General features: G+C 42.5%; 1 protein-coding gene across 5 annotated transcripts in view; it reads left to right on the forward strand.

The window, feature by feature from the left end:
- Window positions 1-16,971, forward strand: part of KIRREL3 (kirre like nephrin family adhesion molecule 3) — a 1,312,393-nt gene that overhangs the window by 1,223,746 nt on the left and 71,676 nt on the right. For 4 of the 5 annotated variants that reach the window (XM_029572739.1, XM_029572737.1, XM_029572740.1 and 1 more), the window contains 3 exons: window positions 865-965; window positions 6,903-7,101; window positions 12,588-12,623. In XM_029572739.1, coding sequence (XP_029428599.1) covers window positions 865-965; window positions 6,903-7,101; window positions 12,588-12,623 — 336 coding nt within the window. The remainder of the gene's footprint in view (window positions 1-864; window positions 966-6,902; window positions 7,102-12,587; window positions 12,624-16,971) is intronic. The other variant, XM_029572738.1, reaches the window with a different exon arrangement.

The following is a 16,971-nucleotide window of genomic DNA, read 5'->3' on the forward strand; positions in this document are numbered from 1 at the left end:
AAACATACTTTGTATATCTTCCTTAGGACTTTGTAGGCTTTAACACATATAAGTAAGTGGATTTTAAAGCATGCTTGCGAGAGGCACATTCCTAATATTTCCAAGTAATTTGCTACTTTGCCCAGTCTATCTCGAGATCATCATCCAGACCCCTCTGGTTCTTCATCCTCTACTCCCTGCAGTTGACCTGGACCCCTCACACTGTCATGCAAGACCTAAAATGCAGTTTCTGAGAGATTTTCCTGCAGTGTTTTGGGCTGTTCACATTCTTAAAGGCAAAGTATGGCCTGTTCTGGAATGTGTGCAGGAGAGAGGGAAGAAAACAGAAGGAAAAATGAAAGACAGACTCACAGCCAGCATTACAGAGACATGAAAAAGGAAGAGAGAAAGAGCCAGTAGAGAGGACAAAGAAACTACTGTCAGCATGATAGAGACATGAGCAAGAGGAGTGTGCAAGTACTGAGAGACAAAGAGAAAAAGAGAGATTCAGAACCAGCATGAGAGAAGCTCAGATAGACAGGAGAAGGGAAGAGAGAGAGAGCCAAACAGCAACTAATTCATTGCTGATTTTAAGTTGCATTAAATGAAACAGGAAAGGATAAGGTAGCTAAATAAGGACACAGATTCAGTAATTATCCAACAAAGCAGGACTACAAGCCCCATAATATTTTGCAAAGCCTGTTCAACGAAGTATCAACAGCCAAGCAAAGAAACCACCTATAATTTATGAAAAAACAAAGACCTTTTAGATTGATTTTAGCCTACTAACAATTTTTATTATGGTATTTACATGCAAGCAAGATGTCTATTATTATCAGCAGCCACTGAGCCTGCCAGGTAACATCTCTCTCTCTGCTGTTTCAGGACCTCCGATTATCTCCAGTACCCAGACTCAGCATGCCTTGCATGGGGAGAAAGGACAGATAAAGTGCTTTATTCGTAGCACCCCTCCTCCGGATAGAATAGTAAGTCCTGGTATCTTGTCAACCAGCACAATGCCATTCAGGAATGGACTGCCTTCCAATAACTGTAATCACACATGGCAGTGTGACCAGCAAAACTGTTTTAGGCAATCCCCTGATATAAGGAGCTTATTGTCAAATCTAGGTTCCTTCTGATGTTTTCAGTAGCATGGGAAACTTATGAGAAATAAAACAATAATAATTATAAGTTACCTTGACTCCAAATAAGATCACAAAATATTTGACAATTTAATAATTTGTAAAAATGCATGCATATTTTGGACTCCCAGACTACATGAGACAGGAGGACTAAATCGAGAATCATAATAAGAAACAGTGCAAAATATTTGAAATGGAGACAGCAGTGGGACCAGGCCACCTCTGTCTACTTCACAGTAGGTTAAGGGTAGTGTTAATACAGTGCAGAGTAAGGATGTGAAATTGTTTCAAACAAACATACAAAATGTGACAAATGAGGACAATTTTGGTTTGTTATGAATAAAACGAACTGAAAATAGCTTCTGATGAAAATACCTGAAAATGTAAAGGTATTTATGTATCTGTTTACTTAAAACGAAAAAAAAAGGCCTTGGTCTAGTTCCATCGCTGAGGCTTTGGCCTGGTGCTGTGGCCCCAGAGGCCTGAGTCCTGGCACCAAGACCCAGGCTCGAAGCCAGGACCTAGCCTGAGGCCAGGGCCTAGGCCTAGACCCAATGCTGGGGCCTGGCCTGAGGTCCCAGGCTCAAGGGTTAGGATCAAGGCCAGGTCCCATCACTGAGGCACATGCATGGTGGCCCAAGACCAAGCTTTTCATCATCTTTCTTCTTTCATTGGTGAAAAATGACACTGTCCGCCTGAAGGACACATCACAGTGATGCCATTGCAGCACCTTCCTCCCAAGCGGATGGTGCCATTTTGATGTATGGCTATTGAAATGTACAGCTGTACATCAAAATAGCGCTGTTTGCTCAGGAGGAAGACAGCACAGTGGCACCACTGCAGCACATCCGGGAAAACAGATCATTTATCATTGATGAAATTAGAAAGATGGTGGAAGCCCAGTCCTTGGCAATGGGACCTGACTTCAGGTCAGGTCTTGATGCAGGACCCACCTCAGGCTGGGCCCTAGTGTTGGGCCTAGGCAATGGGACCCGGCCTCAGGCTGGGCTCTGGCATCTGGTCTGGGTCTAGGCCCAAGCCATGGGGATAGAATCCAGCCCCAGCCTGTTTTTTCTTGTACAGTGAAGTCAATGTGGTCTATGGATTGCTTCCCCCATTGAATCAATGTAAAACAAAAAAAACAAATGAACAGAACAAAGTTAAAATTGTTTTTGTTTGAGACAAATATGGCGAATGACTGAGACTTACAAAATGAATTTACAAATCAAAATTAATTTTTTGAATCTGCACACCCCTAGTGCAAAGTCCCAATAGTTATATGTGGGTTGAACGTGGCCATCAATCACACACCCAGACTCGACTCCAGTATTATATATGCAGCCAGCTGTGGCAAGCGTAAGCACACCTGAAGCACTCTACACAGTTTTAGTGCAGAGTACCATATAAATGTAGAATGTGCACATAGCCAAGTGGTATTCCATATACTTAAAAGTGAATGGTCCCTTATTTGTCTAAGTTGCTTACTGTTTACAAGCCACCTCAAGCTCTTCATTCATAGGCAAAAGGGTTGTTATCCATATGTTTGGTAAAATTTGGACATTTAAGTGAAACCAGGAAATGGGCCTTTTCCATCTTAAGTTTAGTTCCCAGTTTTGTAAACACCTGTTTATTTATTTATTTTTATATACCAACATTTGATCGAAATATCACATCGGTTTACATATAACTGAACATAAATAAGGCAGGGGCTGCTTATTTTATATTGTAACATGGTAACTTAGATAATAATTTAGAGATTTACATTGTAACATTGTAACTTAAAAAGATAAATTATAGATAACGTTATTGTTTCAGGAGGCTTTTATAATGAGATGAGTTTAACAGTTGTCGGTGTTTTAGTTTCAGTATTAATTTTGTGTCTGTTTTTATATCTTTGCATTGCTGTTTTATATCATAAATGTTATTGTAATCTACTTAGCATGACAAGCGGAAAATACATGTTTTAAATAAATAAGGCTGCACTGAAATCGTGGTGTGTCAACTCTTAAGTCTAGATCCTTTAAATCTTGTGCATGGGCCTCCAAAGAAAACGCCTTCTTTATCACACTGTTGGAAGCTATTTTGTGCAATTTCAAGTTAGCGATGGCTAACATTTGCTATTTCCTTTTTAGCAGGTCAGCGACCTCTTCCTCTCTAAGCATATAGTCCATCGTTCTCATAAAAGTCCCTTTCCACAAACTCTCGGGCATCTGTACCATACTCCATTTCTGGAGGAGACCGAGCATGGCACCCCTAAATACCAGCAGCATCAATAGAACAGACGATCCCGCCAATGTCGATGGCATGGTGTCCATCAATGTCACTCCAAGGTCCATCGGTGCTAATGCCACAATGCCGAAGTCGATGGCTTGGACTTCCCCAACCTGAAGAGTTTCTCCATCTTGTCGAGTCAGGCACGACATCCCTTTGGGGTCATTTTGGTGCATTTGCAACAACCCCAGATGCCATGTGATGCCCCCAGGCAGAGGACACAGATATCATGGGTATCCCTGATAGACATGGCCCTTGGACACCGACAAAAAACAGTTGCAGCCATGACCAAAGCGAAAAGAGAGGGATGCAAGACGACAACGATGGCAGTGGGCAATGATGACCGGTGGGCACCAAGGCACCACCATCATGGGGGAGATTGAAGTGAAAGAAAGCTTACCTGAAAATACAAAGGAGGCTACGGGAGGAATTGAAAGGGACTCGGCATCAACGGAACTCGAAAGAACCCCAAGAAATAGGGGAAAAGGAGTTTTCCACAAATTTTAATTAGAAAACAAGCACTCACTCAAACTGCGAAGCAAAAGCTCCATGGAAATAAAACAAACGGAAGAGGGACCCTGCATGGACATGTGGTATAGGGCATGCCAAGTCAAAGTTCTGGAAACTTTAACGGAAGTTTTCCATGCCAGGTTCCATCTGATGATGTCACCTATGTGTGAGGACTACCATCTTGCTTGTCCTTGGAGAACTGGTTGCATTCTATAAGAGTAAGGAGAGGTACTCAGTGGTGCCATCTGCAGCTTTTTTCATGTAACAGTTTGCCCTCCTCCCAGTGGTCTCTATTGTCCCTGCATATGTTCCTAGTGTGTAGGGCGAATTATCTTCCTGTATGTTAAACAAGTTGTAGAACTCTGACCTGCCAGTGATCTAGTACTCTGATTGTCCATGATTGTGTACATTTTTAGTCACAGGTTGACCCTTAGGAGAAGTACCTTGTCAAGGCATATTTTTGAACAGGATCCACCATTATTTCCTTCTCCACAAAACTAGTGCATTGTGGAATGATTTCTGGCAATACTGTCTATTCTTTCCTCTCTGTCCTTTGAGACGGGGTAGAAGCACTGAGGGAGTTGATTTTTTTCAGTATCTGGGTGCAGGGCAGTAACATGTTTGACACTGTCACACTTTCTGCACTTAATAGCTTTTGTACAGTCTTTAGAGAGGTGATTTCTGAAAGAACAGCAACTGAAGCATATTCCTAATTCCATGAGCAAGTTTTTATGTTCACCCAGCTGCTTTTCTCTGAAACCACAGCATTTCTTTAGAAGGTGAAGTTTCCTATGCAAAGGACATTGTCTGGATCTTCTACCTTTTAGTTTGTAGCAGAAGAAAGAGTGAAGGTGTAGATGCCATAGGTCTTAGCTGTAGCTGCTTTCTTTTCTTGTAGTAATACTTCTAGGTTAGTTTCTAACTCAGCTTTTCTGTGTACATCAACAGCAATAGCAGCATTGATCTGCTCCTTTTGCTCTGCTCTAGCTCTTTCTACTTTTAAAGCTGCTTCTTTCCTGCTGTAAGATGCACATACCTGTGGGAGTTCTGCTTCAGCATGTTCTCTGGCTCCAACTGTGCTTGTTAAAGATAGGCTTGAGTGCAATGATTTTGAGGATTTTGTTGTGTATCTAGAAGACCTGGAGCACTGAGATGAGTTTCTTTTGAACATTCCATTTAAGATTCTACTTACGCCATTATATCTTTGATCAAACTGTCACATCTCTGATCAATGGTTTACTGAAGATCATGCTCTTGCAAGCTCTTGTCTGAATTATTCATGCTAGGAAAGTGAGAAATTCTTCTGGTGGTTATTGGTAACTTCTATAAGCAGACCTGAGCTGGTTGACAGTTTGTTTACTTGTTGTGCTTTTAATATTACACATATCATACTGAGTCTTTTTCCAAGCTTTGTCCAGTTTCTCATGCTATTGGTATCTGACTTCATAATTTTCTCTGGCTTTCTTTATGGGGTCACAGTCCGCTTAAGCCTTCCATGTTCCTGAATTTGTTGAGGCAGGATTTCGGCCTCGGTAGTTTCTGGAGAAAGAGTAGTGCTGTTTGTAGGCTTAGATTCTGCCAAAATGCACTGCTTATAAGTCTGTAGCACTGGTAACAAAGGTAATTTAAACAGGGATGAAAGCTGACAGAATTCAGATGGCACTGCTTAGAGTCCTGTTGTGGATCAGCTGGATACTGTCTGAGATGAGAGGTAACAGAGGTTAGTGGAATAGTATGTTTGGAGCCTGGGCTCCTTTCCTGTATTTGTATATCTGAAGCATGGCCGTGAGGAGAGACCCGCTGTAGTGTCAAAGTCACAGGAGTGAATCTGCTGTGAGTGCCCCTGGAGTGCTGCTTCTTTACCAACCCCATTGTTTAATCCTTCATTTTACTATTCTGTCTCCACTATGCATTTCCTATGCACAGCTTACAGATGGTTAACTCTGTCTTTACTCTCAGAGAAAAATCAATATACATTCCATTTCTACATCAAAACAATTTCCTATCCCAATATAGCACAAACAAAATAAATCCATCTACTTTTGTGGTTCCAGGGAGGTAGATGTCAATAACCCTTGATTTTTGCATCCTGATCTTTCATCCATTGGCTAGTCAAACAAGATCTAGCTGTCATGCAATTAAAAAGTTTCATATGTTAATTTTTGTTCACTCTCTGGCAAGCAATTTTCATTTTAAATAATATTTCAGGGCCACCACGGTGGCTTAATGGCAATGCTGCTTAGATTGATTCCTGAGTCAGATCTTCTGCTGCCCAGTTTGGCTGTAACTGGCGATGCTGTGGAGGCAATGTTCACAGCTGCCAAAGGAGGTGGAGAGCCATGGTTATCATTCAAGAATGAAACTAGTGTGTCAGATTCAGGGCACATGATTTCAGGGTTCCTTAAAGAGCCCTGGTGTATGGCTTATGGCTAAGGACTGATAGTACAATGATTAGATTAGGTATGTTGGGGGGATATAAAATAGGGGGAAAAAATCCCTAGGTAGTTGTGAATGAAGGCTTATGGTGCCAGCACTGTTTCCTCTAAACATTGCATGTGTATGCGCACACACAGGTCATGAACTCCGTGCTCATGGCAAAACATAGTGCACATAAGAAAGCCCAATATTATTTGCATTATACTGGCTCGTAGCATACAAATTTGAACTCAGCTTATAAAAAGTTGCACAAAATAACATTTTTGCACACTTAGCCTTTCAGAAAATAGAGAGAACATTGGGTGCCAGGATCCCAGTCCTGATTCCAATTGAGCTTAAAGCCCAAAGCAGCAGGAGGAAACTGCTTGGTCAAAAAAAAAATATTCCCCAGTGAGTTTCAAACCAATTTTAAAGTGGATTGTTTTCAGCCAGCAAATCACATCATGAGAAAACGTAATGGGGCCTTTAGGTGTGACAGATCCAAGGCTTTCAGTAATCTAAAGCCTGTGCTAGTACTGGCTGGTTTCAGGATGATGCTCACTGCTTTGTCCTTTCACTTTGTAGGCTTGGTCCTGGAAGGAGAATGTGCTGGAGTCGGGGACATCTGGACGTTATACTGTTGAAACTGTCAGCACAGAAGAAGGTGTGATTTCTACCCTTACCATCAGCAACATTGTGAGAGCTGATTTCCAAACCATCTACAACTGCACCGCCTGGAACAGTTTTGGATCAGACACCGAGATCATTCGACTCAAAGAACAAGGTGAGGCTTTGAACACTGCTGGAGTTCAGCACTCTTAAAAAAGGGGCAGGTGGAACTGTCTCAGTGGCCCTCCAAGATTGAGATCATCTCTCATGAGGCCTGTTGGGGAAGCATTCTGTCTCTTGGGTTGGTGAGGGCCAAAAGATGAGAAGAATGGCGATGACAGGGGTGAACATAGAGAGTTATAAAATCCATTATGACACACCCCAGTGAATCTGCAGTAAAACAGTTCCTCTGTCATGGTCTTTATGGTTAGTGCAGGGATCATAGAAACAACATAGGCTATTGAAGGAGATGATTTCAGGGAAAGTAGAAAGTGAAATATTTGGGGACAAATTCCACCTTCAGAGAAGGTTCCAGTAGCCTACAAGCTAACATTTGAAAGCTCTTAAGTGGTAGATTAGGAGGCAGGAAAAAAATGTTTAATCACTCATAGGAGCCAACAGAATTTTAGGTGAAAGACATTGAGAAGATGGCAAAATGTTTATACAAAAAATGAATTGTCTTCCTTAGGTGGTAGCTCTTCAAGAAATGGGTAGCATCTCTCAGAGGGCCAGATGTACTGTAGTGCTTTTCCCACTGTATATCTATAGGCAAAAAAGTGTAGAATTTCTGTCAATAGGACACAAGACCCAAGGAAAACAGTATCTTTCTTCCAATGCAAATCACATTCAGGTTGATCCTGCAGCTTGACCAGTTCTTTTCTGTGGGGAAAACTGGCCACAGGCAACCTACCCCAAATTAAAGTCTTTCAGTTTAGAAAATCAGTGGCATGTGCCTGGTCCCATAATGTGATATACCTTCTTCCGTACTGTGGCAGGACCATGGTGGAGGTGATAGGAAGGGAAAGGACAATTGATACTGCACTCTGGGTACTGTGCCGCCTTATATAGGTTCACAAAGCAAGACCTGAGCCTCCAGCATCCTACCCAGTAGAGGGAAGAGAGCAATGAAGGAATCATATGCTCCACCAGCTTCTTGAATTAGGTTTTGGGTACTTTGACATATTTCTGTCCCTAAAAAGTGCTTCTCATCTCACTGGTTTGAACTGCATCCAGAACTGGGGAACTTTCCATTAAGCGAGAATGGAAATGTCTTTTTAAAGAATGCTAACCTGCTGGAGGCAATCCAAGCCCTGTCTGATTTTTATTAAATGCTAGGGCACAGCAGGTGGACTGTTCTCATTAAGTGCTGATTTATGGGCCCAGCTGCCACAAGAACCCCTGTAAGTTAGTCTTGGGTAGATTCCAGTGGAAACAGAGCTGTTGGCTGCTCCAGCCTTCGACAAGTAGCAATTATCCTGGGCAGTCCTAGGAGACGTTGGTCAGGGACAGTGAAGGGACAATGTAAAGAGATGTATATAATAAGTTTCTCCATGGGGGTCACATAAGCAGTGGGTGGCATCAAATATTTCTTATGATAAAGGTAGACAGTGGCTGAATCTGTTTGCAGCAATAGAAGACATTTTTTCAGTGGTGCATCAACAAAGCAATCCATGTGTGCATTTCCATGAACATTCCCTATTGATAGAGCAAAGCAAAACCCAGATACCATCTTTATATAGAAACCTATACTGACCAGCATTACTATAATACAGGAGAGGGCACCTTCACTGGGCAATTTTTTGACATTCTGGGGTAATCCTTGCCATCAGCTGATGGCAATAACATAGGGTGGTCTCAGAAGCAATCAGCAAGGGGCAACAGAAAACAATTGTATGGGGCACTACATCCTCAGTAAGCAGCTTTATGGTCTAACATCTGTTTATAAGGTAGTAAAAGGCACTCTAATAGGCATTTCCATGTGACAAGTAGGTACCATCTATTGGCAACTTTATGTAGAGTAGGTTGAGTCCCAGTGGACTGGGCTTGGTAATATTGGCCTAGAATCCGTGCCTCCTATGGTTTCCCCTTAATTGAGCTGAGAATGCAAATTCTTTTGAGCTTCAAACACAGAGTGAGGAGCAATTAAATGAGGACAGTGCCATAGCACAGCACACAGAAATCCAACAGACTTAGAAAGAGACCAGAAATCAAATCTTGTTATTACAACTATAACTTTCAGGTGCAGCTTCTCTCCCCCCCTCCAAAAAAAAGAGCTTCTGCACTGGGTGATTCTTGATTGTTTTGGAGTTTTTTTCTTCTTTTTTTTTTTTTTTTCCTGGCTGCAGAACCAAGTGCAAGGGACTTAGGCGCCCTATGCAAATCTTCAGCCTTGCCCCCCCCCCCCAATAACTTTTGAAAGTTAATATTGTGAATTAGTATGAATACGGATTTTGCATTTCTAACCACTGATTTATTTTATATGAGCAAGGAGAGTATGATTATGATTTAAAATAGTAGATGACAACAGAAAAAGACCAATTGGCCCACACAGTCTACCCAGTTATTCCAATGCACATTGCTAAGATTATATCACAGTTGCAAGCCTTAAAAGTAGTGGTGTTGCTAGGTACTTAAAAGACTTGGGTCCATATGGGTCCCCACCTGAGATTTTGATAATTAAAAATCAACTATCAAGATAGTCCCCCTCCCTGAGAACAATCCTGTAAAAACACATTAACAGGATTATAACTGAGATCTTGCTGGCCTTGCAGGCAAACACACTGGAAGAGGCAAGGGATATACTGTACTAGTTAATTCTAATATGATCTTATACATGCTACCAGCTTCTTATCAAGGGCCTTTCTCACCAGTTCTTTCTGCTTGGTAGGGCAAAATTAACCTTCCACTACCCGTTCATAAATTGTACAAAGAATATATAATAGCTTAATACTGAAATTACATTCCGATCACAAGATTCTTAGCAGATTGAAATGTTTTACTGGATCAGCATAAAAATTATCAAAAAATATTGTGCACGGGCTTTTCAAATCATGCAGATCTCTTCTTCAGATGTCACATGAGAGCTGTGACTCACAACTGAAGATAGCACCTATGTGGTTTTGATAGCTCATGTACAATATTTTTGAATAATATTCATTGGTCCAAAAAACGCTATCCCAGCCTGCAGGGAATCCAGTTTGCTCTAGGAGCCATATAACTACAAAATCACTGCATTACATACTCCAGTCACTAAACTGGAAAAACGGAGGAAGTGTGATTTTATAATAGCCTGCATGTTAAAAGTACATATGCACTTCAGTTCTAATTTTCAAAGTGGATTTACACACATAGGTCCACTCTGAAAATTAGTGGCTATAGGCAGAACCTTGTGCAGCACACGCTTACATTTATGCACATACTTCTGAAAAGAGAGAGGACGCGTGTAATTGGGAACTCCACTCCCCAGGAACATATGAAAGGACACACGAAATCACTTCCATGCATACTGTTACGTGTAGAACCCCCTGCATAATTTTTAAAGAGCCCATTTATGCATGTAAAAGGTTTTTTTTTAATTACCCCCAAATTGGTTTTCTCTACATTTGTTGTCTAGGTGGGTTTTTTTTCTAATTGTGTTGGTCCCTGCCTTTTTTTTTTTGCCTTTTTCTGATCTATCTTCTCCTAATTACTTTTTCAGGTTCTCCTTCCATGTAACTTTTGTCTTTCTTTCCATCAGTTCTCCTACCTTAGTCTCCATTTCTTTCTTCTCTGCTTCTAAATCACTTGCTTTCATCACTAGTTCTTCATTCTCTCTATTCACTCACATCTGGATCTCATCCCATCATCTCTTATCCTCCAGTTCCTCCTGCCCCAACACTTCACCTCCCTAAGTTTCCTCCCTCACTGGATTATTTCCCCAATCAATCTCCTACTATTTTCTGCCCTTCTATCCCAATACCCACCCCCCTCTCTGGCTCTCACGCCACTCCCCATCATCATCATCATCTCAACTCAACTCTGACTCTCAGTCTCCGTCTCTCAACCATTTTTTTCAACTCCTCCCAACCATTTCATTTGATACACTCCCTCTTATGTTCTCTCATCCCTTCCGGTCTGACTCACTCGTGCAGTCATCCTCACTCTGACATCTTCATCCCCATTATCCTCTTCAATGCTCCCCTTCCCACCTTCTACCTGATTCATTCTCACCCTGTCATCCCTTTGCATGCTCTAACCTTCTTCTTTCTATCCTCCCTCCCTGTAGTACTCTCCCTGGCTGTCCTTCATACAGCCTTCCCCATCACCTCTTCTAGCTCTCACACACTCACTCTACCCATCACCCCCTCTATATATGCCTCTATCTCTCTCTATCCATTCCCACCACCAATCACTACCTCTGGGTTTCTCTCACCCTTTTCCCCTTACCGATATATTCTCTCACAAAACTCTCCATTACCACCTCTGTCCCACCCCCACCACAACACTATCTCTGGCTCTCTTTCATCACCCACCCCATCATCATATCTGGCTTTCTTTTACACACTCACCCCTCCGGCAGTCTCTCACCTCCGATCAGCTGTCATGCACCCCCTACCCTGGTTGTCTCTTATCCCTTCAAATTCCCCCCTAGCCCTAGTCTTCTCTCCTGTCCTGCTAAACATATGGCACTATGGTCTTTGGGAGGATAAAGCTGACAGACTACCCAAGATTGCATTGATGATGTCAGGGAAATGGGGGAGATGACAATATTTACCTCTCATCACCTCTAACCAGCTTTCAACCCCCTCCTCACCTTCCCAACATCGACTCCTATTTGTAACAGCTCCCTTCAAGCATTCACCCCTCCTTACCTCTTCCAAGATTCTCCCCCTCTAACCATCTCCCAAGCATTAACCCCTTCTCATTTCACTGTTTTTCAACCATCACCTCTTCCTCCTTCTCCTCCCACTACTGCTAGCAATTGAGTCCTGAGTTTCAGGAGCAAAAAGCTACAGACTTGTTGTATCTGCTTCAACCCATCCTTTCCTTTCCCTGGGAGAAAGACAGCACCTTAGATGGGGTTGGGAAGGGAAATGAGAGGAAGGGGAGTATTTGGCTTTGGAAGCAGAGTAGCTGTTCTCTGTCCATTACAACCTCACACCCTCCCTTTCTGTTCCCTGCACCAAGACTAAGCCTAGGAACAAATTTTTTGTGATATTTTGTTGTGAACCGCCATGATCTCTTTTGTAAGTTTGGTATGGGCGGTATATAAATATTAAATGAAATGAAATGAAACAAAGCTAAAAGCCAGCAACTCAGGTCAGAGGTACAGACAGACAGTGAGTCGAACCACTTTAAAAAACATAAACTAAAACATGAAGATAAACAAAGCCATAGTAAAAAAAAAAGAGTCACTTGATAATGGCTGTTTATTTGTGCACATGATAGTTGTGAAGACCAAGTGATTAAAAGCACTGATGACTGCGAGTTTGTGTGTGTGTCAGTGCTGATTGTTTTGCTATCACTGTTGCTGTTCTTTGCCGCCCCCAAGAAGCTGGCACCCTAGGCAACCACCTAATTTGCCTAATGCTTAAACCGGCCCTGTTTGGCTCTGTCAGAAATTCTGAAGTGCACCCGTTGGGCTCAGCAAAGCTGTAGACAACTTGCTTTATTTTCAAACAGGTACGAAAATGAGAGCAGGAGATGGTATGGAACCAGGTATGGAATCCTGAACTGAAGGTGAATATACAACATGCCCGCCCTTGCCCTCCCCCACCCCACCCCCACCCCGGCTGTGTCATCAAAGTGTAGCGAGTGGTGCCTTTTCTGCTCATTCATTTGGTTTTTGTTGCCTCTCTCTCTCTTGCAGCCCCCTGCTGGAGAAATCCCCCTTGAGCCAACTTCTTTGCAGCATGCAGCCAGAGGCTGATGTGTGGGGTGGGACTCTCTTTAAGAATTTGCCAGCAGGTGGGAGGGCAAGTCCCTCACCCCATCCCCTCTGCCATAGTTACCCATATTTTTGCAAGTTTTTTCTTGTGTTCTGCAAACACTGTCCACATGCCTGTTGCCTTACCGATGAAATAACTGAAGATGTCCTGGCATATGACTACAGATGTTGTGTCTAGTTTGTGTAAATATGTTGAAAATATCCACAATAATGCTAGTATGTGCTGTCCAGTAGTTGGGTCACTGAATCAGGGACCTTCAGTATAGAGAAAAAAAATTGAAAGATTCCCATTGCACAGCCGCCTGTACTAGTCCAGCCTTTACAACTAAAGAAGCAGCAGTCTTTGATTCAGTTCTTCAGATGGTCAGCTTGCCGATTTCTTGTCTTAATTGCTGTACCTTTTAAATGTATTCATGGATCTAACACATAGATATAAATTATAATATATTTTCTTTCTTTTGTTTTCACATACGCCCTTGTTTTTTCTTCTATTAAACTTGCTTCCTCTTCATCCAGGCAGGCCAATGCATACAACTGGATTATGCATGCCAACCAGCAGATGGAGACAGAGGTTAACAGACTTGTTGATGTCACCTTCATATACTCCCATACTGACATCAGCTGTTAAAGGACGTTTAGTGATGGAAGTTTGGGTACTTAATATATAGATTATGTACCTTTAATCCCAATTGGAGGATAGGATGACAGGCAAGGTATACCTTGCCTGTCATCCTGAATCGGTTATTTACTCTTTCGGATAGTAGAAAGACTAGGGGGCACTCCATGAAGTTAGCATGGGGCACATTTAAAACTAATCGGAGAAAGTTCTTTTTTACTCAACGCACAATTAGACTCTGGAATTTGTTGCCGGAGGATGTGGTTAGTGCAGTTAATATAGCTGTGTTTAAAAAAGGATTGGATAAGTTCTTGGAGGAGAAGTCCATTACCTGCTATTAAGTTCACTTAGAGAATAGCCACTGCCATTAGCAATGGTTACATGGAATAGACTTAGTTTTTGGGTACTTGCCAGGTTCTTATGGCCTGGATTGGCCACTGTTGGAAACAGGATGCTGGGCTTGATGGACCCTTGGTCTGACCCAGTATGGCATTTTCTTATGTTGTTATGTTCTTACCTATGGACCGTGCAGTACACATTCACTCTAGAACCTTTCATATTCTGGCATAGATCTAAGACTGAGATAATGTGTATAATGTAAGTTATTGATGGTAAATATGTATAGGTAATTTTATATTTTCAAAGTTCAATTGTGCAATTTTCAATTCCCCATATTGAATGATATATAAATAGTTCTTCTAACTACCCAGTGTCTTCCCTTTCTTATCGCTCCCTGAAGTGAACTATCTTGTAACTTAGCCAGGAGTCCATATCGCCTCTGCATGTCTCCTTCTGGTCTTAGGCCCACTTTACATGGTCTGGCCTGTTTCCTTCTGGTCATATCAGTGGCTGGGTTGCTTACAGCTGCTTAGGGCTAGATCTGGCTGGCTGATCATACGCCCAAGGCCTAGTCATCTACTCAAGTTGTCTGCGATGGGGCTGATGCTTTGCGTTGCCTGGATACATTGGGCTGAGTGTTTTCACAAAGACATTGGGGCTAAGTGTTTGCCCAATAGGTTGGGGCTGAATGTTTGCCAATATTTTTGGGCTCTGGCCTCACTCTTTTATGGTGCTGTCTTATGCAATCAAAGAGCAAGATTGCATGTCTTTCATCTCATTGGTTGGATCTGAGCATAAATCCGCATCCCTAAAATGTCAGGGCATCTGGGTTATTTGTGTCAAAAGAGACCAAAATGGTCAAATGTTTATTTATTTCGCTCCATGTTGTAACAGGGGTGGTATAAGGCTCTGAATATGAAACCTTTCCTGATCGGTTGTTTTTTCTTTAAAATACATACAATGCTTTTATGATACTTCTTATTCTGCAGCTCTCATCAGTCATTCGATATCTGGCAAAGCTGAGCCTTTCAGACTCACCTCCATTCATGTCCTCATTCTTGATACATGTCAAGTTCCAAAAGGCTTCTGTTTGACTTACCCATGCAGGGACCACCTGTTCTGCAACTGACTGTTACAACTCTGACTTTTAAATGTTACAAAATATTCTAAAAGGCCCAAATGTTGGAAAAGTCTCTAGGCCTAGATTCTCTGGTTATTCTATGTATTTAAATGCCCACCATTTTTAAATTTCCATTTTATCCATAGTATGCCCATTGTTTGAGTTTTAAATGTCCATTATTCCTTGCATTCTATGGTAGGCCAAAAATAGGCAAATAGGACAATCTTCGGGAGCTTATCTTGACTTCCTATCACTAATCTTACATGTAATTCTCCATCCAAGTTCTAATCACAACATAGCAGATGGTAGACATGAATATGGTTCTGTGGACGTAGGCCTGTTAGGATTAGGACGGGCCTGGGTGCTCCTGAGATGACAGCTGAGACTCCCAATGTTAAGTCCAGTGGCAGAGACAGATTACAAGGGGAAGGTGAAAGTAGGCGCCCTCTCTGAGAAGGCTTCCAGGAGGGTAAGGCAGCATTGATCTGAGTTTTTTCTTCTGCCTGTCTCTCTTTTTTATTCCTCCTTGTTTTCATTTTTCTCTATCATCACTCTGTGCTTTCACTATCTTCAAGCAGTCAGGGAATTTCTGCTTAAGATGCCTATTTCTTTAAGATCTGCTTGAGCCAGCTGGGTGAACAATTTTTTAAAAAACCCAAAAAACAGCTTGACCAAGCAGCTGCAAGCAACACGGAGCTCTGATGTGGAAGGAATCATAGCTTAGAGCATGATTGCAGCATTTCAGTGCATTTTTGAGCAGAGAGGCTCAGGCAGAGAGAGAGAGCAGTGCCGGAATTTTAGCTCTGCTGCACTTTGGACCATTTGGTGCAGGGAAAAAATAATGGTGCCAGGCAATCAGCACAGGAAAAGACCCACACTGTGTTCTGCCTGCAACATGAGGTCTGTGAGGCAGGAAACTATCTGCAATTATGCCATAAGTGCACCACGGCCAAGGGAGAAGTCTCCACAAGGGAATTTGCTCTGGCTGGAAGGTCCCAGTCTAGGGAGCAGGTGGAGGAACCCCCCACAAGGCTGAGAGGGGACAGCTAGGGACCTCCTTAGAAAGAGGAGAGCTAATCTTCCTCCTTTGTTCACTGTTCCTCTGAATCCCATAGAGGTGTGTACTAGCATAGCATTACTTGCTCCCCTGGGATGGATTTATCTGCCCTTTCGTGGGTGGGGTTCTTTAAAGGTTTGCAGATCTTTTGTATATCCCAGGAGGTCCCACATGTGGCTCGAGCATCTGAGCCTATTCCACAGTCCCCAGGAGCCTGCTCTTCCAGGTATCCTCCTCTTCAAGGGATAAGAGATAGAAGTAAATAGGGGGGACCAGGAGCAGGAGGAGGAAGAAGAAAAAGAAGACCTTGGAAAGTCAGAGGACTCTCTGGACAAGGTTAAGTCCTTTAAGGCTAATGTTGGGGTGAGAGATTTCGAGGAAGGAGAGATTCCTCCAGATCACCATGTGCTGTTGTATTGTAGCACAGGCAGGTTTGTATTTGTCCTAGTAGGTGCAGGAGGAGTTGGGAGATGAAGATCCTTCCGTGGAGCCTGGATATGCCTTTTTAGTACATGCATGCTATGATTTAGTGTGCTTAGTGTGCACGGTAGCTCTGGGAGTAGCTTCTGTGGTGGCAGCTCCTCCTCTGCAAATTCCATCTCAAAGTCCAATTTGATGAAGCTGCCCTTCAAGGGACATTTTTTTTTATATGGTGATGAGTTGGAGAAGATGGCCATGGCCTATGGAGATTCAAATGGGGAGTCAGAGGTCTCACTCCTTTAGGTAGCTTCAGTCTTTTCGAGTGAAAAAGCAAGGAAAGGATGGAACTTCAGGAGGTGGGACTCCTAAATTCTCACAATGGAGTTCTGGGGGTCCATCATCCAGGACCAAAAATAGACAGCCACCTTTCTCAGATTTATCAGAGGTGGACCCAAATTACTTCTGATCATTTGGTTTTCAACATTATCAGACATAAGTATGCCCTAGAGTTTGTGTGGCCAATTTCAGACACAAATGGTTTCTCCATGTTGCTCCAGTGAGAAGAGA

The sequence above is a fragment of the Rhinatrema bivittatum genome, chromosome 12, assembly GCF_901001135.1.
Source record: "Rhinatrema bivittatum chromosome 12, aRhiBiv1.1, whole genome shotgun sequence".
Taxonomy (NCBI): Eukaryota; Metazoa; Chordata; class Amphibia; order Gymnophiona; family Rhinatrematidae; genus Rhinatrema; species Rhinatrema bivittatum.